The 22142-nt window shown below is 49.6% G+C and overlaps 1 protein-coding gene across 2 annotated transcripts; it reads right to left on the reverse strand.

The window, feature by feature from the left end:
- Nucleotides 1-174: 174 nt before the first annotated feature.
- On the reverse strand, nt 175-15220 carry LRRC43 (leucine rich repeat containing 43). 2 transcript variants are annotated; one of them, XM_033097236.1, is made up of 15 exons: nt 15109-15220; nt 13717-13977; nt 12532-12642; nt 11243-11382; nt 8957-9195; nt 8133-8323; nt 7515-7583; nt 7282-7484; nt 4095-4236; nt 3768-3920; nt 3486-3674; nt 3060-3087; nt 2888-2932; nt 2470-2582; nt 175-301 (listed from the first exon to the last, which is right to left on the reverse strand). In XM_033097236.1, exons 1-15 carry the CDS (start codon nt 15199-15201, stop codon nt 269-271), a joined length of 2010 nt encoding a protein of 669 aa, XP_032953127.1. In that variant the 5' UTR covers nt 15202-15220; the 3' UTR covers nt 175-268. The 2 variants fall into 2 exon arrangements, with proteins under 2 accessions (XP_032953127.1, XP_032953126.1); XM_033097235.1 differs by having other exon boundaries at nt 7282-7583.
- Between the last annotated feature and the right edge of the window lie 6922 nt (nt 15221-22142).

The following is a 22142-nucleotide window of genomic DNA, read 5'->3' on the forward strand; positions in this document are numbered from 1 at the left end:
GCTTCTGGAGGGCGGGCCCGGGGCCGCAGTGGGGCTCCGCCCCCCAGCCCAGATCAGCGCTGCCCACCGCGCCTCTGCCCGCGGAGGGGCCCTGTCCGCCCAGCCCTCCCGGCTCTTGCGGCGCCCAGATTCCCCCGACGCGTGGCGGCCAGACAGACGCGAGGCTGCGGTCGTCAGAACAGCTTTTAATGCGCGCGCTACGCGGCGAGCATCCGGAGCGCCTCCCCGGCCGAGCGGCACTGGTTCAGCTGGATCTGGACCTTCACCGTCAGGGGCTCTGGCTGGTAGTCGCTTTCGTACACTGGGAAAAAGACGAGCACGTGAGTCCGCACAGGTGAGCCGGCAGGTTCTCCGCCGCCCTGCGCGGGCGCATTACTCGGCCCCAAAACGCAAACCCTTGTTTGGTCTGCTGGGGACCCGGCCTCGGAATCGGAGACTCCGTAGTAACGAATAAAATGAAATCACATTTAACTAAGGGACCACCATTTCCCTTGAAAGGACATTGGCAGACTGTGGTTATCCAGACGTGATAATTAGGCAGATATTTTCTACAAATGAAGTAAGCCTGGCACGTCAGAGAAAACAACTGAAAGCATTCTGATAAAGTATAACACTTGGCTTTCAAGTAGAAATCAGAATTTTGGAACATTTTATCTGCCACCATGAACTTCATTTTCCAACACTCAAAAGACTTCTCATGATATGGGTGCTGGTATTAAAGAACGTGATTTTTGGATAAGGTATAATGAAATGCGTCAACAGTTGGAAGATCTGCATAACCCAGTGAGCTAGTATTTTACAAAAACCAATGTCTGATGTTCCAAACTGCGCGGGTGATAGTCATTCAAAACGCAGGGTAGCCCAATGGATTTTTACATACTGATTATGAAAAAAAATTCACCCACGTAGAATCAGCTTTCACAGTGTAATCTTCAAAAACAAACAAACAAACAAACCGAGCTGGCATATTTGAAGTAATATCAAAAACGAATACCGTTATTTAAAGCCTACTAAAATACTCCCCTCTTTTTCAATCACATGTCCACGGTGAGGTTGGAATTCCTTCATATAGTTCAGGGGTGTCAAAACTGCGGCCTGTGGGCCAACTGCAGTCCGCAATCCATTGTGAATTGGCCCGCAGCAAATTCCAAAAATACATTTAGTTTACTTAAATAAACCAGGTGAGGCAACACATACTTCACCTCGAGTGAGTGGCCCGGCTGTTTCTGTATTTTACCGAATATGGCCCTTGATAAAAAAACGGTGAAGAAAGTTTGGACATCCCTGATATAGTTCAACCACAGCAACACATCACAAGGGACTGACCACAGAAATAGCTATGTGAATGCAGCTATCCACAATTAAGCCAGACGTTAAAGAGATTTCCAAAAATGTAAACAAAAATGATTTTAAGATCATCTTAGCCCGGCAGCTCTATCACAGATCACATGTCCGTATTTGTATGGGTCTTGAAGTCCAGTAGTGTAAATCCTTTGTGCTTTTTTAAAGTTGTTTTGGCTATTCTAGGTCCCCTGCATCTCCATATGCATTTTAGAATCAGCTTGCTGATTTTTCCAAAAAAGAAAAATCCATCTAGGATTATGACTGAGACTGAATGTATAGATCAAGTTGAGGAAAACCGACATCTTAACATTCAGTCTCCTAATCCATATACATAGATAGCATTCTTGCCTCATACTTTTTTTCGGTGAATTTTTTCCATTGAGATAAAATTCAACATTTTAAATATTTTTAAATGTACAGTTCAGTGGTTTTTAGCATATTCACACTGTTGTACAACCAGCACTGCTATCCAGTTGCAGAACGTTTTTTATCACCCCAAATGGAACCCCCGTACCCATTAGCAGTCACTTCCCATTCTCTCTCCCTTCTCCTCTGCCCCCTCCCCCGCCCCCAACCTTTGGCAACCACTAATGTGCTTTCTGTTTCTAGGGTTTTGTTTATTGTGGACACTTCCTCTCAATGGAATCATATGTGTCCTTTTGTATCTGGCTTCTTTCCCTTAGCATCACGTTCTCAAGGTTCATCCATGTTGGGGCGCGTGTCAACACTTCACTCCTTTCCATGGCTGAGTAACACCCCGTGGTGTGGCAAGGCCGCCTCTATTCATCCATCCATTCATCTGCTGATGGGCCCTCGGGCTCTTTCCACTTTTTGGCTGTTGTGACAGTGCTGCCGGGACCTCACCTCACACTTTGCAGCATTCTCCCAGCTGATCTTCCTGTCTGCTGTCTCTCCCTCCAAACTGTGTTTCTTTAGAAGTTTCTTTCTAAAACTCAAATCTAAAACTTATCTATTTCGGACACTTGGGTGGCTGCCCACTGCCCACAGAACAAGTCCACATGCCTCTTATGGCGAATAAGGGCGCATGACCCAAACGAAGCAGGAGCCAGACAAACGCTGAGCCAGCCCCACCTCTGAACCCCCCTCCACCCCCCCGGCTCCTACCCCAGAATGCGTCTCCTGCCCATGGCATTGACCCACAGTCAGCCACTCTTGTCGCAGGGCTGCAGGGAAGACACAGGGCTTGGTCCTCAGGATGGGCACGGCCTCCCCACTGGCTGGAAGATACGAGTCTCCATCCTTCCCTTCCTTTGGTCCCAAATCAGGCTGATCCCTCAGCAGGTTCTGCGATGGTCTGAATGTTTGTGTTCCCCTCCCCCCTCCAAAATTCATATGTCCTAACCCCAAAGGTGATGGTATGAGTTAGGTGGAGCTTTGGGGAAGTGATTAAGTCACGAGGGCGGAGCCATCATGAATGCAATTAAGGACCTTATGAAAGAAGCTCCAGAGAGACCCCTCCCCCTTCTACCATGTGAGGACAGAGAGAAGGTGCCCAGCCATGAACCAGGAAGAGGGCCCTCACCTGACACTGCTGAAAACTTGGTCTTGTTCTTCCTAGTCTCCCCAGCTGCGAGAAATAAATGCCTGTTGTTTACGAGCCACCCAGTGAGTGGTGCTTTGTTGCGGCAGCCCCCAGGGATGAGGACAGGGCCTCAGGAAACACTCTGCCTTCAGTCACCCTCATTGGCTCTTACCTTTTTTAGCTTTCTTATTCTTTGAATCCTGAAAGAACCACAGAATAACATGCTCACTAGAGTGAGGGATGCAGATTCCAGTACCTTCTTGTTGGCGCCCCCACCCCTGCCAGGGCGTCTCCTGGTCCCGGAGGCAGGGCTGGGTCTCCTAGGGAGGAGCAGGCCCTGCCTGCCCACTTGTCTCGCTCCTTGCACCTGAGAAGGCTGTCAGACAGGCTGGTGACCCGCAGAGCTGGGGGTCCCGTACCCCTGCCCATGACCTCGGGAGAGGCCCTCCTCCGCCCTGGCCTTCCTGTGCAATGCTGGGGCTTCTGGAGGGGCCTCACGGGTGCAGAGCCTCTCCTCCCTCCCATGACCGGGCCCCGTGGCCCTTTCTTGCCTGGCGTCATTTCTGTGGGGAGGGATCTGTCAGGGGCCTTAATATACCCTGAAAAATGTCAGCCTGTCGGATTCCATGGTGCGGATCACCCCAAAGTTGCACACGGTGGACACAAGAGGCTCCCCCATCAGCAGGGGCTCCAGGAGCACTCGGCCACTGCCCAGCACCCGCAGGATGGGTGGGTCCTGCCGGAGTTCCTTAGAAAGTTCTCTCTTCTTCTTGGACCCCTTCCATTCCTGTGGGGAGGGGCCGGGAGGGTGACAGGACCAGGCAGGGACCGTGCCCCGGCGCCCAGGCACCCATCGCCACCACCCCAGGGTCAGTGGTACCTTGGCCGTCTCTTTCTCCCCTTTGGCTGCTGCCTTGTTGTTCCCATCTTTCCCCTTCTTGCCTTTCTCCTCTTTCTTGTCTTTCTCCCCTTTTCCTTTCTTGGTAGACAAGGGACTGTCGACGAGAGGTGGCACTACAGGCCAGGAGAGAATCTAGGAGATAGCAAGACGGCCTCAAGTGAACACGGGCTAAGCTGGGCTGGCTGGGATCTTTCTGGAAAGGTGCTGGGACCACGCTAACAAGGGAGCGTGGACACCATGACAGAAAACCGGAATGGGCGGGGGCAGGGGGGGCAATATGTGGGCCAAAGAGAACGCCAGGCCCACCTTCTCCTCCACGACGGTCACGGTGGTCCCCGCCAGCAGGAAGGCCTTGAGTGGCACCAGGTCCCGGAGCGTGTGCTGCATCTCGTAGTTGCACTGGATGATGTCAGCCCAGGGCTTGCGGACAGTGCTGAAGAGCACAGTACTGCACAGGGAGACGAACATGGGGGTCGTGACCCAGGACCAGGGACAAGGCTGTGGGGTGCTGTGAGAAGACGTGAGCAGAGCGGGACTGGGGGCCCCAGAGGCCGGGCAGACAGATGGGCGCAGAGAAGAAAGTGAACCGGTGAAGGCCACGTGGAGATTTCCTTCAGGGGTGACAGTCGCTGAACGGGGGATGGGAACGAACCAGCAATGAATCAGAAGATTTTAAAAGCTTCAACAAAGTAGGAGTAAAAAAGTAGAAGTGTTTCAAATCCCCGGAATTATTACAAAGTGATAGTCTAGTGCCAGTAAAAAGTCTCAGGGCTCGACAAACTGAGTGTGGAAATGCACCTGGAACAGAAGCAGGAATTCCGAAGAATATACTTCAAAGAGAATGACAGGGGCTTGAACAGACGTCCAAACACCAGCGTTCCCAGCAGCATTCTTCACAACCACAAATATGGGATAACCATGCAGTGGAATATTATTCAGCCTTAAAAAAGGAAGTGGTGACACATGCAACAGTGTGGACACATGATGCCGAGTGAAATATGCCAGACACGAAACAACAAATACCGTAGGCTTTCAATTACATGAGGTACCTAGAATTGTCCAATTCAGAGAGAAAGAAAATAGAAGAGAGGTTCTCAGGGGCTGGGGGTGGGAATAGGGAGTTAGGGTTTAATGGAAACAGAATTTCAGTTCGGGAAAATAAAAAAGTTCTGGACATGGACGGTGGCGATGGCTGCACAGCAACGTGAATGTACTTAATGCCACTGAACTGTGTTCGCTTAAAAATAGATAAAGTGGGAAATGGAAATTTTATGTTATGTGTATTTTATCACAATAAAAAAAAGATAATGACGTTGTAAACTGTGGAATCCAGTAACGTGAGGTCGTTATTCATTTTCACATATCTAGGACCTAGTCTAGCTCTGGGAACACCAAAACAGGTATTTTATGAACGAATAGATTCATTAATAAATGAATACATGTTATTTATGCCCCCAGATTTTTAAAGCATATTGGAAAGTAAAAATTCTCAAAATAGTAAGCTATTGGATCAAAAGCAGAAACAATGACCCCCCCAGACCAAAATTCAGAATCTATAATTAGAGTTATTTTAGTATTAGGATATCATATGTGACTATGGTTGGGAACTAGTGTAACATACATTGTTTTAACAACTGGATTACAGCATGAAGGAGAATTAATAATATAGTATAACAAATTTAAAGTATGTCTGAGTTAAACATTAGTAAAAACTAGAGGAAAGTAGAAGTTATTCCAGCACTGAGGTGGGAGAAATTTTCCCCTCAAACAATAGGAAAATGCAATCAAAGATAAAGTTATGTATGGATTGAAATATAATAGAAGCCCAATAAAATAATTCAGTCCAGGGCTCGCAAACTGTGTAAATCAACTGTGAAAAAAAAAAAAAAATGTTAAGAGGGAAACATAAAAATGGAGGAAACGTGACAATAACTGATTTAAAAAATTAGTGCTACAGAAAGAAAGACTCAGAGATAGAATGTGAATAACTGCACTTCCAGGTTAAAGAAATTTCATAACCTCCTAACTTAAAAAAAAAAAAAAGCAAACCCCTAGCGATAAAATATTATATACAAATACATCAAGGATAACACTCAAAAAACCCGCCAGGGAAGTGATGAAAAGAGTGGACACAAGCTATTTTCAGACCATCGTCTCCACCACAGTCATCGTCCCCAAATACAAACCTGCTTAAAACTTTTTAATAGTTTCCGCTTAGGAGAAACTACCCTTTTTTCTGTCTATCTACCTTTCCGGCCCTATTGCTTTCCCACCCTTCCCCCTGCTTCCTCCTTATGGAAGCTTCCTCAGCTGTCTCCTCCTACGTGCCATCCTAGGAGCACACCCCCCTGTGCCACCGGGCATAGCGGTTATTATGCAGAGTGTAAGGTACTGCTGTTTGTTCATTTCCCTCCCGAGATGGGTAACAGAACAGGTCGTTAGCATCTTACTTGTTCACAGCCCAGAACTGTGCCTGTTAAGAGCAATTAATTCTATGGGATGAGTTAGATGGACAGATGGGAGGACATTTTTCTAATTTACATAATGTTTTAAGTGGTAGAATTATTTGTGGCTCTTACTTTTTTGTGAATCTTTCCAAAAAGTAAAACACCACGTGGAGTCTGCTGTGATGAACTCAGCACCCTGGTACTGACTGGCTGGTTCCATCTTCTCTCTGGCAGCCGAGACAGCTGTCTCCTTGGTTCTGTCACCAGTGGGAACCAGGGTATGGGCGACTTCAGCTCCCCCATATTCTCAACAAGGCTGTATCATTTACTTTACTTGAGGTTTCAAATAATTTTTTAAAATTAATTCTTTTCACACATTTTAAGAGACGCTAGCTTCTCAAATTTGTTGAGGGCGTCAGCAGCAGAGTCTACATGAAGAGAAAGCTCATTTAGCTGGAACTCAGTTGCAAATTTTGTTTTCTGCACTCTGGTCATCAGAACAATCAAATACCAACAGAAGCCAACAACAGGAATTTTGTAAAATGAATAATAATAAACCCAAACAAAGCTCAGTGTTTTGAAATGAGTACAAAATCGGTTAACAGAACTTCAACACTAAATGGGAACTGGCTCTAAGTTCTTGTAAAACTCTTCGTCAAAAAAGACTGTTGAGTAAGACAATCTATGTGACACATATGAAGCCCATGGAATGGACTAGACCAGACTTATGAAGGCGAGAAAGAACCTGGTACTCAGGTTGGAAGATTCATACCATGGGTTAGATGCCAGAAGTTCTAGATGAATGTAAACAGTTAACCTGAAGAGGCGCTCAACCCTAAGGCTGAAATGAAACGGGCTGTCCATTTATTCTCTGTCCGTTGACTAAAGAAAGCCAAACATTCAGAAAACCTTGGCCTGAACTTAGGGAGAAGAAACTGCAGGAAAGAGGCCGACGGGAAACCCACACACACCTTCGAAGTGAAGAGCCCACTGAGGGGGCGGCAGGGGACCCTGGGCCCTGGTGCGGGCCAGGCCTCTGTCCTTACCCTGGGGACCGGCAGAGCTGCGGGTCAATGCGCGGCCGCAGCTTGGCCAGCTCCTCTGCAGACGTGGGCAGGGGCGTCGACCCGCCCGAGGCCACGGACTCCTCCATGTCCGCTGACTGAGACGTCGTCGAGGGCACGGACTCTACAGGATCCTTAGCCCGTTGGGGGATGACCTTTTCAGGGATGACCTCTTGGGGGATGACCTCTTTGGGGATGACCTCTTTGGGGATGACCTCTTCCGGGATGACCTTTTCCGGGATCTCGTCGCCTAACTGCTTCACGCTGGGAGAAGGCTTGACGATCTGCCGGAGAAGAAGCAAAACAGGCAGCGCGGCGTCTTCAGGGTCTCATCCCACGCAGTGTGAATGTGTGTACAGAGGTCAACATTTGGCTGGATGTGAAGCCTGAGCACAGACGTGAACGTGAGGGGCAGGAAATTAAGAAAATCGAAAACGCTAGACTTGTTTCTTCTGAGAGGTCTCATGCACCTTGTGCATGAGGGGGCATCCCCACATCTCCAAGTCGGTGATTTCCTTGGGTGTCCTCCGAAGGGGGGTACAGAGGTTGCAGACTGGGGCTGGGAGTAATCAGCTTCACTGTGAAATTCTGAGCTGCTTCCTAGTTCAGCCCATAGTTCTTATTTCAAAGGGACAGGAGGGTGGGAGCGGTTGGGAGTGACTCCAGCTGCAAGAAAGGGGCTGAGCGCAAGCCAGGAGTACGGTCTGACTCCGGGAGGCCATGTTCAGGACTGGGCCTGAAGAAGCCGTTCTGCCTTCGAGGGAGACCCCGTGGACCCGAGGGCAGAGCCCCCCAGCCCACATCCCCAGGACCAGCCCAGAGGGGGCACACACCTCGGCCAGCACACCTTCCACGTATTCGCCGCCTTCACCTTCCTCGTCTTCCACAAAATTGTAGGTCACATAATAGCTGTAAGTGATAAAAGGGCCTTGCGGCCCTGGTTCTGGGTCCAAGACCGACGTGTCCAGAACCCCTGTGACACTTCCAATCGTCACCACAAACTGTGCCTCGTGTGCCAAGAAGTCTGCAAGGGGGAAGGAGAGGAGTGAGGGGCCCTCCGGGTTGAAATTGGGAAGACAGACAGCGAGAGAGGGTGGGGCGAGCAGGCTGCCTGCAGTCTCCCCTCCATGGGGACTGAGACTTGGAGTTGGCAGACCTGGGTTCGATCCCAGCTCCGCCAAGTTCAAACCCACTAACTTTGAGTAAGTCTCTTTTTGGTGCAACACCCCTCGTAAGCCTTGCTTTCCTGATCTGTATAATGGAAACGATAGTAGCTGCTTTGCAGGCTGGTTCCAGATTGAGAATAAGTGTGACCTCAGCACGTGCCCTGCATAAAGTAGGTGTGGCTCTTATCACCAATGTTTGTCACCCCGACCTTGAGAAGGCTCTGGTGCAGCTTGTGGCGCAAGCCACCAGGGGGTGATCTCAAGCCGTCATGGAAGTGAAGACTGATCTAAAGAACGTTTTCCATTTGCCTAGGAAGGGAGGGGACCGAGGTGGTCCTGGCCCCCAGAACTTCTGTCCCCAAATCCTCATCACAGGGATCAAATCTGGGAGAGTTGCACCCAACCAGGGTCTGGTCAACCGGGGAGTTGTGGGGCAGACCCCCAGTAGGGCAACAGACGGGCGATGCCTGCCTGCACAGCGGCTCCCTCACCCCCACTGCGGCTGAGCCCACGGAACTGGTGCTTCTCACTGGGAGACACGGTGATGTCATCCAGCACGCAGAGCCCGGCCAGGCTGTCGATGGTGAAGCCCCGGTAGTACGGCACCAGGGCCAGCGGGTTCCCCTGCAGCACCAGCAGCCGCAGGTGCCGCAGGCTGCTCAGGCTGCCCATCATGCTCTGCAGGTCCGTCAGGTCATTGAAGCCCAGGTCCAGAGACACGAGATTGGGCCTGGAAGGCGAACAGGACCGTCAGGGAGGCAAGCAGCCAGCCTGCCACCTCACCCAGCACCCCGTGTCCAGGCCGGACAGGGGGCCCGATGCATCGCGGCTCGCACGCACGCCTTGGGCAGTTCCTGACCCAAGTTAGTGCCTCCTCATCAGGAAGGACCTCCTGGCTCTACTGTCCTCTCTCTCTGCGACATTGCCATCCTCATTGTGGCACAGAGATGGCCCTTGTCACATCCTGCCTCCACCTGACTTCTGTTGACACAGATCTTCTCTTCTAGATGAAACATCTCCCATGGAGCCTGCACAATGTTGGTTTTGTGCATCTAGAAGGTTCTCAACAAAGACAGGCAGACTGGCAAGGGAGGCAGAGGGAAGCCACTGCAGGAGGAGCCGTGGGTGGGGTAGGAGTGGCAGGTAATATGGGGCCCTGGGAAAGGGATGCAGGAGGCTTGGGGGGTCGAGAAGCTGGAGGGCGCTTTCCAAGGCTGGACTGGCAGTCGGGCACAGCAAGCCGTGTGGTTCATCTCTTCGGGGCACATGGGTGGAGAAGCGCATACCAGTGAGGACGGAGGAGGTGAAGAGGGCCAGGGAGGAGGCAGGGTGGTTTCCCCACCGAACAGACTAGAAAGCAAACTGATTTCAGCTCCGAGAACAGAGGCAAGATAAACACAAGGAGACACCATCTCAGCACAATCTCTCGCTATCATCCCCGCGATCTCCCACTGACCAACTTGGGTACTTCCTTTCCCCATTCTCCCGTCCTGCCGGTGATGCTGGCCAGCCAGTCAGCGGGAAGGAAATACATGAGAAGATCACTTCGTGGGACTGGCACACATCAGCTTTCTTCAGCAGAACTAGGGTCATCAGACCACCACCCTTCTTTTAAGTTCAAAACAGTGAAAGATGGAGGTTTTTAAGAAACCTACACTTGGCATTAAGCAGGTTATATAGGTGTGTGGGGAATATTATTTTCCAAATTAAAAATCCGAACATGGGGCAGCCGGTTAGCTCAGTTGGTTAGAGCACGGTGCACTTAACAACAAGGTTGCCGGTTCGATCCCCACATGGGCCAATGTGAGCTGCACCCTCTACAACTAGATTGAAACAACTACTTGATTTGGAGCTGATGGGTCCTAGAAAAACATCCTTAAAATAAATTTTAAAAGTTAAAAAAAAAAATCTAAACACTTGGTACTCTGTCCATGGTACATGTCTGAAGCCCAAGTGTATGCCTCCTTCCTGTGCTACATTGCACTCAGTGGGAGAAAGCGATGGAATTGTACGTGCGCAGCCAAGACAGCGTGGAGACAGCACGGCCACAAGTAGGAGAAAGGGGGAGAAGGAGGAAATTATGGTCAGAGAGAGGGATCTTCCAAGAACGCATTCCCCACGTCCCATGGAAAAGCAGGGAAGCGAGGCTGACCTATGCCCTCTGCCCTTTCTGGACCACGAGGGAGGGAATCATAGTGAACCCTAGGAAGTGCCACCCAGGACACTGAAACCCTGGGTGTCTACAAGTCAGATAATGAAGTTCGCAAACTTTCCACTGTGGAAGTGCACTTAATTGCTCGTATATTCCCAGCCACCGATGGCCTTTCAGGGGTGGCCTCTGATCTCCCAGACTCCTCATATCCAGGGTCTTTAGTTTCCCACTGCTCAGCCACCCAGGGGACAAGAGTTGTCTGCAGGGCAGTGGCTCTCAGCTCAGGGCAATTTTGTCCCCCACGGGCCTCTGACACTATCTGGAGACATTTCGGTTGTCACAACTGGTGTGGGAGGGTGCTTCCAGCATTGAGGGGTAGAGAGGACCACGCACGAGGCCGCCCAAATGTCAACAGCGCCTCCTCAAGAGACCCCGCCCCAAAACACGGCATTCGAGTGAAGGTCTGACTCCCTGTTTATTCAGAGAAATAAATCTTAGGTCTGGAGCCAACCACGAGCTACTAGAGCAAAGAGCAGAGCTGGGTCCTTCAAGCCACCATGGTGGACCGCCCAAATCTGACACTTCGTTCCTTCCCCTCGCTCCCCATTTGGGGATCCCGAGTTACCAGTGTCTGGCCGTGATGTACAGACTCTGCGAGGGGCCCAGGAGTTTGTTGTGCCCTAACCCCAAGTGCTGAAGGCCGGGGGGCGGGCGAACGCACAGGCACTCCATGCTGGGGATGCTGTTACCGTAGAGCTCCAACACCTGTGACAGGTGGGGACAGCCCTGAGAGCCCGGCACCCTCCCTCCCAGGCCTTCCTTCCACCCCAGGAAGCTCAAGAGGAATTCCCGTGACGCAGGCCATGCCTCCCTGTGTCCACCTGAGTCTCTTATAAAAACCCTGGAAAAGAATATCTCCGTAGCAGGTGCTGGAAAGTTTCTATTTCTTTTGTGAAGGAAACTTTAAAATCGGGGCTGGGAGGTGACGTTGGGCAGGGTACATGACGTTCTGGCACCTTCTCCACCCATGGCAACAGGTCTCTGGGAAAGCCAGAGCGACCCTGGATGGATACAGAATAAACCTGAAGAGAAGAGTGGGTTCTTGTGTTTCTCCTCCAGGGCCTCACGGGGTGTTCTCTTGGGCATGTCACAGCCCTGAGTCCCTTCTGCCATTAAATCTACTAATCTCAGCATCTGACTTAAAATGGAGGCCATTTTGATATGCTCAGCTGAAGACTCATAAGAAAGCCTAGCCTACCCCTTTTTTAAAACACTGTTTCTTATTGTGGTAAAATATATGTAACAATTTGCCTTCTTAACTATTGTGAAGTATAAAATTCAGCAGCATTAAGTACATTCATATTGTTGTACAACCATCATTACTGTCTGGTTCCAAAATTTTTCATCACCTCCAAACAGAAACTCCATACCCGTTAAGCTAAACTCCCCACTGTCCCCAACCCCCAGCTCCCACGGCCCCTAGTTATCTCTCCTCTCCTTTCTGTCTCATCTAGTACGCGGTCTTTTGTGTCTGGCCTCTGTCAGCCAGCATAACGGTTTCAAGGTTCCTCCATGGTGGAGCACGTGTCATTCCTTTGTATGACTGAATAACAGTCCGTTACAGGGATGGACCACATTCTGCTTATCCACCATCTGTTGATGGACATGGGGGCTGTCTCACTTTTTTGGCTATTGATGAATAATGCTGCTATGAACACTGGCGTACAAGAATCTGGGTCCCTGCCTTCAATTCTTCTGGGATATACCTAGCAAGGGAATTGCAGAGTCCTAAGGAATTAAGACTTTTTGAGGAATCTGACCCACCTCTGAAAAGCCGGGGGCTGGGCCTGAGTACCTTCTGTGTGCAGGGCAGTGCGGGCTCAAAGACCTGAAACGGAACCTGGGCTCCCTTACCTTGAGAGTTGGGGGCAGATTGACAGCGTCTATCTCCTTGATTTGATTAGCACTCAGAACCAACTCTTCAAGCTTCGAAAATTTCAGGAGGTCTTTATCCACCAGGCTCACCTGGGAGAGAAGAAAAGGAAGCTAAGAGCTCTGGTGGGTGAGGCAGGGCTGCAGCAGAAAGCAAGTCTACACGAGGACGAGGATGGTACCAGCTGATCCACCTGCAAGTGTCCTCCCCACAACCCCTCCCCCACCTCTCCTGGGAGCCTTTCCAGCATCACTCTGCCAGGACCGCAGTGTCTCCGTCACTATAGTTCTCTCTCGCCTCTTCGAGCCTCACCCCTCCTCTGACTGGGTGCTGTACAACTTCCAGCTCAGTGTCCTGTCCCCCTGTGGGACTGTGAGCTCCCGAGGGCGGGGATCCCATCTCCTTTACTATCTACTCCAGAGCCACAGTGAACCCTAAGGCCTAAAGGATTCCCTCTAGTTTACACACGGCGGGGTCAGACAGAAGCTCAGAGCCTGTCCATGAGCCCCCAGTTCTCTGTGGTCTCCAACACATTAGGAGCCTTTCCTGACTGGCCTCTTCTCTAGGGTGACCGACCGTGCCAGCTTGCCTAGGACTGAGGGATTCCAGGAACATGAGGATTTCAGTGTTAACACAGGGCCAGTCCCAGGCAAGGTGGCAGGAGTTGCTCCTCCTTCTCATCCCCCAAGTACTGTGTAATTCAGTTTCTCTGGGAAAGGACAAGCAAACTCAGGAAGGCCAACGTCTTGTTTCCATGCAATGTGGGGGCTCTGTTATTGATATAAGCAAAGAAGGCATTTTAGGAACAGAAATTCCTATAGTACTGTGCTGCCCCCCCAACCCCTGGCACCCACAGTTTAAATTAAGTAAAACCAATATAAACACTTTAAAAGATCTCTACCAGGACCCAGGAGGGCCGACAGCAGGGTGCTCCACACATCAGCTCTAGAAGATACACAGTGGAATCCCACCCAGAGTGAAGAAAGAAAAAGATACACAAAGAGTAAGTGAGCAGCTGGCTCTGCGTGGTGGACGAGCTGGTGAGGTTAACTAGGACAGAGCCCCCCCAGCCCCCTCCCACTTAATGCCTACATCTTACTACTCAGTGCTGTAAGAGGCTGGCCTCCTAGTCAACTCTGTACGCTGGGGCCGGCTCCCACACTCACCTGCTTGTCCACCACCTGGAGGGACCTGAAGTAGGAGTAGAAGAAGGTGACTTTGAGCATCCGGGGGTTTTGGATGGCCAGTTGTCTCAGAAAACGGTCCTCTGCACTGGAGCCTTCCAGCAGAGCCCAGGGTGAGTGGGGGCTGCAGACCAGGCCCAGCAGGTCCTCCACTGTCTCCTCCCCAGGGCTCCCCGTGACCTCCTCTCTGGGGATCAGCTCCCTCCATGATCGCCACGTTTGAGAAAGAAAGCGAGACTTATTCTGCAGTGGTGGAGGTGGAGAATTTCTCTGTTTATGACTCAGCGCTCTCAAGGATTTGAAACTCTCAAAATTGAACAGATTATAAAATAGGACAATCAGGGATAAAGAGTTTAGAAATGTAGGCAATGAGTAATCGACACTTTTGATTGATTGGTTGATTGGTTATCAGCCATGGACAGAATTACAGACGAGGGAAGATAAAAAAATAATAAGGTCCATTCCTGCCTTTAGGAATTTGCTCTTGAGCTGGGAACCCTGAAGATGTAAGCAAAAGTGATTAAACATTTAAAGAAAGATTTATGTCCTAGAAGCCAGGATCGCAAAGGGCAATCTGTGGGGTGTAATTCATCAAGGAAAGGTTTCTGAAGAAGAGGTGGCAAGGCTGAAAAGGTAAATTCAGGACCTTTAGATGCCATAAGTGGAACATGATCGAATTTGTCCCAGAGTTTACAATTCATCCTACCCCCCACCCCCCTCTGCCAGGAGACTTGAGAGACATCTATGAAACCCTAAAGGTCAGCTCAATGTCAGGCACACAGTGGGTGCTCAATCAACGTTTGTTGAGGAAACACCCACTTTCCCTTAGCGCTGACAAGTGTGTAGGGCCCAGTTTCCCACGGAGTCCCCGGAACCGGTGCGGATTCTGAACTCTTGAGGAAACCCCCGTCTCCCTGCCCCGCTCCTCCTCCCCACCGGGGGCACCTGGCCGATGACATGGCCCCTCTGGTCACATTGCAGCTGCAGGCACTGCTCTTAGGATGAGCTTTTCACCTCAAAAGGAACCTGGAGTCTTTAAGAGAGCGAGAGGCCCTGCCCAGATCAGCCTGATGTACTCAGGTTGGGGGTCCCTGCCCTCCACCCTGAGTCAACGCCCACGGGCACCGGTGGGGGCCCCTTCTGCCCACCCCTGCAATGTCCCATCCCCACACTCCAGTCCTCAGCCCCGCACGCACCCCTGGTCAGGCCGCTCCCTAAACGCCCAGATGCAAACCTCCCCTGGGGTCTCCAGACCGGACCCCTCAGCCTTGCCCGGCCCTGCTCTCAGTCCTTAGGCCCCGGCCAGCCCCCGGCCCGTCCCCTCCGGCCTCCAGGTCCCTGAGTCCCTCTGGCCACCCCCGCCGGCGTTCGCACCCAGCTGCCTATGCCGCAGGGGAACTCATGCAGACACAGCCGCCTCAGGTGCTCCTGGACCGCGGCGCTCACTGTCCGGCCCCGCGCTTCCATGGCCGCGCGGCCGCCACGCCCTGCCGGGTTGCTAGGCAACCGCCAGGACGCGCGCGTGCTCGAGCCCTCCAGGCGCGCGGCGACGTGGACGCCCCGGGATCCCACGACTTCCGGGTGGTGCCAACTTTTTCCCGCCGAGATTCGCGAGACCCCCGACTCAGCCCCAGCCCTAGACGACCTGGGTTTTCTCTTCCGGCCTCATCTGTGCTCGCAGCTGTAAAACAGGGTGGCGGTACAAGTCCCACCACAGCTGGGGCTCCCGTCAGGTGTGAGGGCTTCCCATGCGCCAGGCTGTTTCCATTTCTCCTCCCAAGAACCCTCGGAGAAAAGTGCTGATTATTATCCCCATTTGACAGATCTGGAAAGGAGAAATGAACCCAAGGTCAATCTCAAGGTTCTAACCCGTGGATTCCTGTGTGGGTCTCTTTAACCCCTGGGTCGGGGGTTGTAATCACTGGCTATGTTGATACCCGTTTCAACACCAAGACCCCAACACTAATTCGGTCTTACTCACCACTCCGTCCTCAGAGAGTATCTAGCCCACAGCTGGCCACTCAGCAGGGAGTATCTCCTGGGCACTGGTTTGTGAAATTAATGGGATGATTCTGGTTCCTATAATTTGGACATGCAGCATTTTTATTGAGATATGATTTACATACCCTAAAATTCGCCCCTTTAAAGCATACAATTCTGTGGTGTTGTTTTTTTCTTTTTTTTTTTAAATTTATTGGGGTGACAATTGTTAGTAAAATTACATAGATTTCAGGTGTACAATTCTGTATTACATCATTTATAAATCCCATTGTGTGTTCACCACCCAGAGTCAGTTCTCCTTCCATCACCATATATTTAATAATTCTGTGGTTTTTAATATAGTCACAGTGCGATTATAGTCATAGTGCAACTGTCACTGTAATCTAATTTTCAATTTTCCTCGCCCCAAAGGAAACCCCATACCTATGAGGCAGTCACTTTCCATTGCCCCGTCTACCCAGCCCCTGGCAACCACTAACCCGCATTCTGTCTCTAGATTTGCTGCTTCTGGATATTTCATACAATATCTGTCCTTTTGTGTCTGGCTTCTTTCACGTAGCATCATGTTTTCAAGGTTCATCCATGTTGTAGCATGTGTCAGAATTTCATCCCTTTTTATGGTGGAATAATACTCCATTGTGTGGCGAGGCCACGTTTTGTTTTTCCATCGTCAGTTAATGGACATTTAGGATGTCATCACTTTCTGGCCCTGAGGAATAATGCTGTGATGAACATTCATGTACAAGTTTTCGTGTGAACATATGTTTTCATTTCTCTTGGAATGAAATTGATGGGTCGGTAACTATGTTTTATCATTTTGGTCACTACCATTTTACACGGAAGACGCACCATTTTGCATTCTCACCAGCAATATATGAGGGTTCCAATTTTTCCATATCCTCATCAACACCTGTTATTTTACCTTAAAAAAGAAATTATAGGCATCTTAGTAGGTGTGAAGTGGTACCTCACTGTGGTTTTTATTGACATCTCCTTAATGCCTATCTAATGATGGTGAGGATCTTTTCATGTGCTTATTTGGCCATTTATGTATCTTCTTTGGAGACATGTCTATTCAAATCCTTTGGTTGTTTTCAAATTGAGTTAATTTTCTTTTGATTGTTGAGCTGTAAGATTTTAAAAAATATATTCTGGGTACTAGCCCCTTGTATTATATATGATTTGCAAATATTTTCTCCCATTCTGTGGGTTGTCTTTTCACTTTCTTGATAGTGTCTTTCAACAAACAAAATTTTTAATTTTGATTAAGTGTAATTTATCTATTTTTTTCTTTGCTAGTTTGGGCTTTTGGTGTCAGTTTTAAGAAACCATTCATTGCCTAAGCCTTAAAATTGACTTCTGCAAGTTTTTATATATTCTGCTCAATAGTCCTTTGTCAGATTTGTGATTGGTAAATATTTTCTCCTAGTCTTGTCGTTTATCCTCGTGTCTTTAGAACAAATATTTTTTTAATTTTGAAGAAGTCCAATTTACTGATTGTGATCCTGCCAAAAACACCCACCTTGGTGGACAGCTATCATCCTTTTTTATTTTCCTACAGGAGAACATCTTTACTATTATTAGAAATTCTCCAAAATTGGGAAATTGGGCAAAAAGAGAACCATGTCCTTTCAAAGAATAATAGTCCATTAGTCTTTTGTGATATAAACCCATTAAAAAGATGAATCAAGGATGACTCCTGGGATTTCGATGAAGCAACTGGGTGTTTCACTTTTTTTTCACTTCTCAAACCACCACAATAGGGCTCCCGCCCCCAGCAATTAATCCAAATGCCTCTGGCAAAGTTCCCAGCGACCTCATGCTCCCCAGCTCCAGCCTTCATCTTAGTTGACCTCTTTGTGGCTCATAATGGAGCCAGTTACTTCCTCCTCCTTGCAAACCGCTTTTCATCTTGTTCCATGACATGTGTTTCTGTACATTTCTTGCCCTCTTGAGAGTACCTTCTCCATGTTCTGTGCTAAATCATCTTCCTCTCACTGTTCTGTTCACGGAGGCGTGGCCCAAGCTCCACACTTGACTTACACATGTCACATCAGTCATCTCTTGCAGGCTTAGAGTTTTATCAACTATAATATGCAGATGGCACCCAAATTTATGCCCTGAGTTCCTTCCTTCGAGCTCCAAATCCCAACGTTCAATGGCCTGCTGTACGTCTTCACCTGAGTTCCATAACACGTCTACACCACCATGTCAAAAACTGAATTCATCACTTCACCTGAGTCCTGTGATCCTGTGTATTTGCCCAAAGCAGACCCTGCAAGTTCTCCTCAACCCCCCACTTTCCGTGCTCCCCATATGCAGTCAATCGCCATCTCCTGTGACTTTTACCATCTACAGATTTCTCCAGTCCATCCACATCTCGTCATCACCACTGTCACCATTACCCCAGTTCAGATCATCAGTCTTGGACATGTCGAGTGTGAGGTGCAGGGGGAACGCTCAGGTGGAGATGTCCATGAGGCAGTTGGACATTGAGATCTGGAGTCTGAAGAAGAGAGATACTGAAGGGTGAGGAACATAGGTTAAGGGTGAAGCCCTTGGAGACACGTCCATTATAGGGCCAAGCAGGAAGGTGATCCAGCCTCAGAGGATCCAAAATGTATCAGGGTAATGTTATCAGGGGAGGAGAGGAAAAGGGGGTTTCCAAGAAGGAGGAAGTGATTAGCGTTATTGCATGCCATGCCTGGAGGGGGCGAGTAAAATGGAGTCTGAAAAGAACCCATTAAGGTTGGCAACATGAGGTCCCTGGAGACCATATTGGTTCTTTATTGTTCCTATAACAAAAGCCATACACTTAGCTATTTAACATCGCAAACCTACTGTCTCACAGTTTCTGTAGGTCAGGTTCTCCGCTCAGGGTCTTGCCAGGCTACCGTCAAGCTGTCAGCTGGGGCTGCCATTCTCACCGAAGACCCAGGGTCCTCTTCCAAACTCACTGGTCATAGGCCAAGTTCATTTTCTCCTCGTGCTTTCCACTTGGCCCATTCCATCTTCAAGCCAGCACTGGCAGTTGTGTCTTTCTCATGCTTCGAGTCTCTCTGCCTTCCCCTTTGTGTTGAAGGGCTCATGTCACTACTTTGGACCATCTTAAGGTCACTGATTAGTAACCATAATTACATCTGTAAAGTCCCTTCTGCCATGTAATGTAACATAATTACAGGAGTAAACACCAGAGGATAAAAGCCATGAAGCAAAATTCTGCCTACCATAGACTTCGCTAGAGGTTTTTGAATAAGTTGCTGGGGTAAAATCCATTTGGGGGGAGCGGTGGGTGTGAGAAGTGAGGTAAAAGTGAGCATAGAGCATTGTGTCAAGAAGCTTGGATAAGAGGAGGAAAGAGACCAGCAATGGCTGGAGGGGGCTTGGAATTAAGGGTGGCAGGGGGCTCACGGATGTCTCTGTGTTGTACATGTTGAGTTCTATGGACCACGCGGGCCTGACCTCGTCCCTATGCGCTTGGCTCCTAGCCAGTGGCTGACTTGACATCGAGTAGATGCCCAGTGGGCATCTCAGACTTCACTCATGCCAAACAGGACCTTGGTTTCCCCTCTCTAGACTTCTTCTCCCTCACTGCACGTCAACCACTCCGTTGCTTTATCAAAATCCCAGGTGCCATCCTCGATTCTTCTCTTCGCATCATCTCCACATTATTCCATCAGCCAGTTCTGTAGACTCCATCTCCATTCATGCCATCCTGTCCATGCCACTGTCATCTCTTAACCTGCATCACCTCCTAATTGGCCCTCTGCTTCCATCTTGGATTCCCACAAGCCATTCTCCACTCAGTAGCCTATCTTTTTCCTCACTTCTTAGTGTGAACCGGATCCTATATTTCCCTACTTACAGCCATTCAGTGGTGCCTCATCACACTTGGAATAAAGCCCAAGTTCCTTGTCCTTGTAAGACCGTTGCGACTTAGCCTCTACCCAGCTTTCCACCACCCTCCCCTTCTCTCACTTCATTCCACCTACCATGACCTGGTTCCTGGCAGCCACAGCCTGCTGCTTTTCGCCTGAGGACTTTTGCCAGAGCATTCTTTCCTCACATCTTCCCGCAGCTGGCTCCTTCTCATCTTTCACGTCTTGGCTTGAATGTCGCTTCCTCAGAGAGACTTTTCCTGATCACCTGACTTAAAGTATCTCAGCTGTCACTCTCTACCCCATCACCTTGTTTGATTTTTACAGTTCTTGTCCCTGCCTGATACTTTCTTGTTTATTAATGTCGTGCCCCTTGCCCGCTAGAATGCCAGCTCCGTGAGGGCTGGGACACTGTCTAACTTTTTGCCCTCATTCTAGAGGCCCTAGAAGAGTGCCTGGCACGCAAAATATGAATAAGGGATTTCAACAAATAACTCCTGAGCATGGGTTCTGGTTCTAGGCTCTGCAGTTGCAAAGACACCGTTGAAAGTCCAGCGCTATTCAAGGCCATGCAGAGGGAGATAAAACCTTTGACGTACCACATCCACGGTGGTTATCAGGGCCATCCCCGTACGCCAGCATAGGCATGCTTCAGAAATTTGCAAAGATAACGCATTTTGCAAACTTCATAGTAACTTTACGCCTACGTGCATCCAACTATGACCCTCCCAGAAATTCCCTACGGGGCATAGACCCACAACTCCTGTGTCATCAGTTTCTTGGTGGTTGTGTCTGTCAACCCTGGGCTTCAAAATTTCTTCTCATCAAATCAATAAGCTCTTTCCAAGAAGAAATGGCAAAGACGTGTGTGCCTTCCTGTGTGCCCGTGTGTGTCTGTACTGAGTCAGGCATCTGCCCACCTTGAGGGTAACCTCAGCATTTCCTTCCAGCCCTGCTATCACCCCGCCTTGGGTAGCAGAACTTTGACAGTGTTTTCTGGAGAAAAGCTGAGCAATGATCTTGCCATGGGCGGGACATTGGTTGTTCTTCCTCATAGCCGGGCCTTTATATATCTGCCGGAGACCATGGCGAACACATCGGACTCAAGAAGCTGCAGCCGAAGCAAGCTCTGTTCCCTGTCACCATGGTCTCTCACACAGGTACCACTATTCCTGCTGCCCGTTTCTTGGCCAGAGTCTTGTCTCACCAGACAGAGAGGAAGACTCTAGAGGGGCTCAACCCAGTGGTTTCTCAACGATGGCTAACGGGTTGAAGTTGGGTGGGGAGGGAGTGTCGGCCCTTGGGCCTCAGCATCTTCTCTTTCTCCAGGACCTGCCAAGCTTGCCCTGTTCCTGCTCTGCTGCATGAGATCCTCACTGTCCTTCCCTGTGGCACTCACCAGTGACTGTGAGCAAGGAAGGATAAGCAAGGAATTGCAGTTCTGGTCTAAGGAACTTTTGAGAAACCATGTAAGTGCCCTACAGATTTCTTTTCCAAACCATTTCTTTAAAATGCCTTCCATGGCCCCCAGAAGGGGCTCTTTTCAGACCTGAAGCTAGGGCTGTGGACATGCCAGGAAGGGTGGGAACAACTAGACAGGCTATAGTGGAGTTTTTAGGAGGGTAGGCGTCCGAGGTCGAGATTAGCCCAGCCTGCCAAAAACAACAATTGCTCATATATGATAGCATCTGCTCTAGTAGGCTTGTTCACCTAACACATTTGGTTCACAGTAATAACACGTGAGTTTTCCAGCCTGGAGCACCTCCCTTAAGGTCAGCCATCTTGCCCACCCACCTGCTAAGGAACAGTGAACGCCAACGTAAGCTGTAAACAATGTCCCCAAGAATGATGCAGGATGTTAAAATCCTCACGTGGGTCACAGAGAGTGTTTCTTACCACAGAGAAGGGCAGTTGACAAATTAGGTGTCTGCTTGCATGTCACTTCATTGTTCACCTAGGACCCAGTCGGTTTCTAGAAGAGGCTCGGCTGAGCCAAGCCCATCTGCAGGAAAGTATGAGGCTGAAGAAGTATAAATAGTCCCTCATTTCCTCAGGGTTGCGATCAAGACAGAACCTCTTAGGCAGCTTTGATTAAACAAATACAAACCAAAACGTGGAAACAATTTGTGACATTGGCCTTGCCCTTTCTTTCCACCCTGACATTTAAATCTTAGCCCTGGTTTTTATAGACACAGAGGCAGAGGTTGTTATCAGCTCTTCCGTTGAACCCAAATGCTCTTAGTCCTTAGGAAGACGGACAGGAGGGGTGGTCTGGAGTCTGGGTATGTTTGGAACACCCCTCCCTGGCACCTTGAGGCTGCTCCAGACAAGCATACAACCCCCTCTGTAAGCGGGAGATATACTGGCTTTAACACAGAGTCACCAAGAGCAGCCAGTAGCATGGAAATCCAAAGGGTCTCGGTTCCCCACCTGTCTGAGCCCCTGGGTAGCTGAAAGCAGATTCCAGAAGGCTGTGGAGGCCTCCGCCAGCTGGGGCACGATGGACACTGGTTGTTAGCACAGGCTTCA

This window comes from Rhinolophus ferrumequinum, chromosome 25, assembly GCF_004115265.2.
Source record: "Rhinolophus ferrumequinum isolate MPI-CBG mRhiFer1 chromosome 25, mRhiFer1_v1.p, whole genome shotgun sequence".
NCBI classification, from domain to species: Eukaryota; Metazoa; Chordata; class Mammalia; order Chiroptera; family Rhinolophidae; genus Rhinolophus; species Rhinolophus ferrumequinum.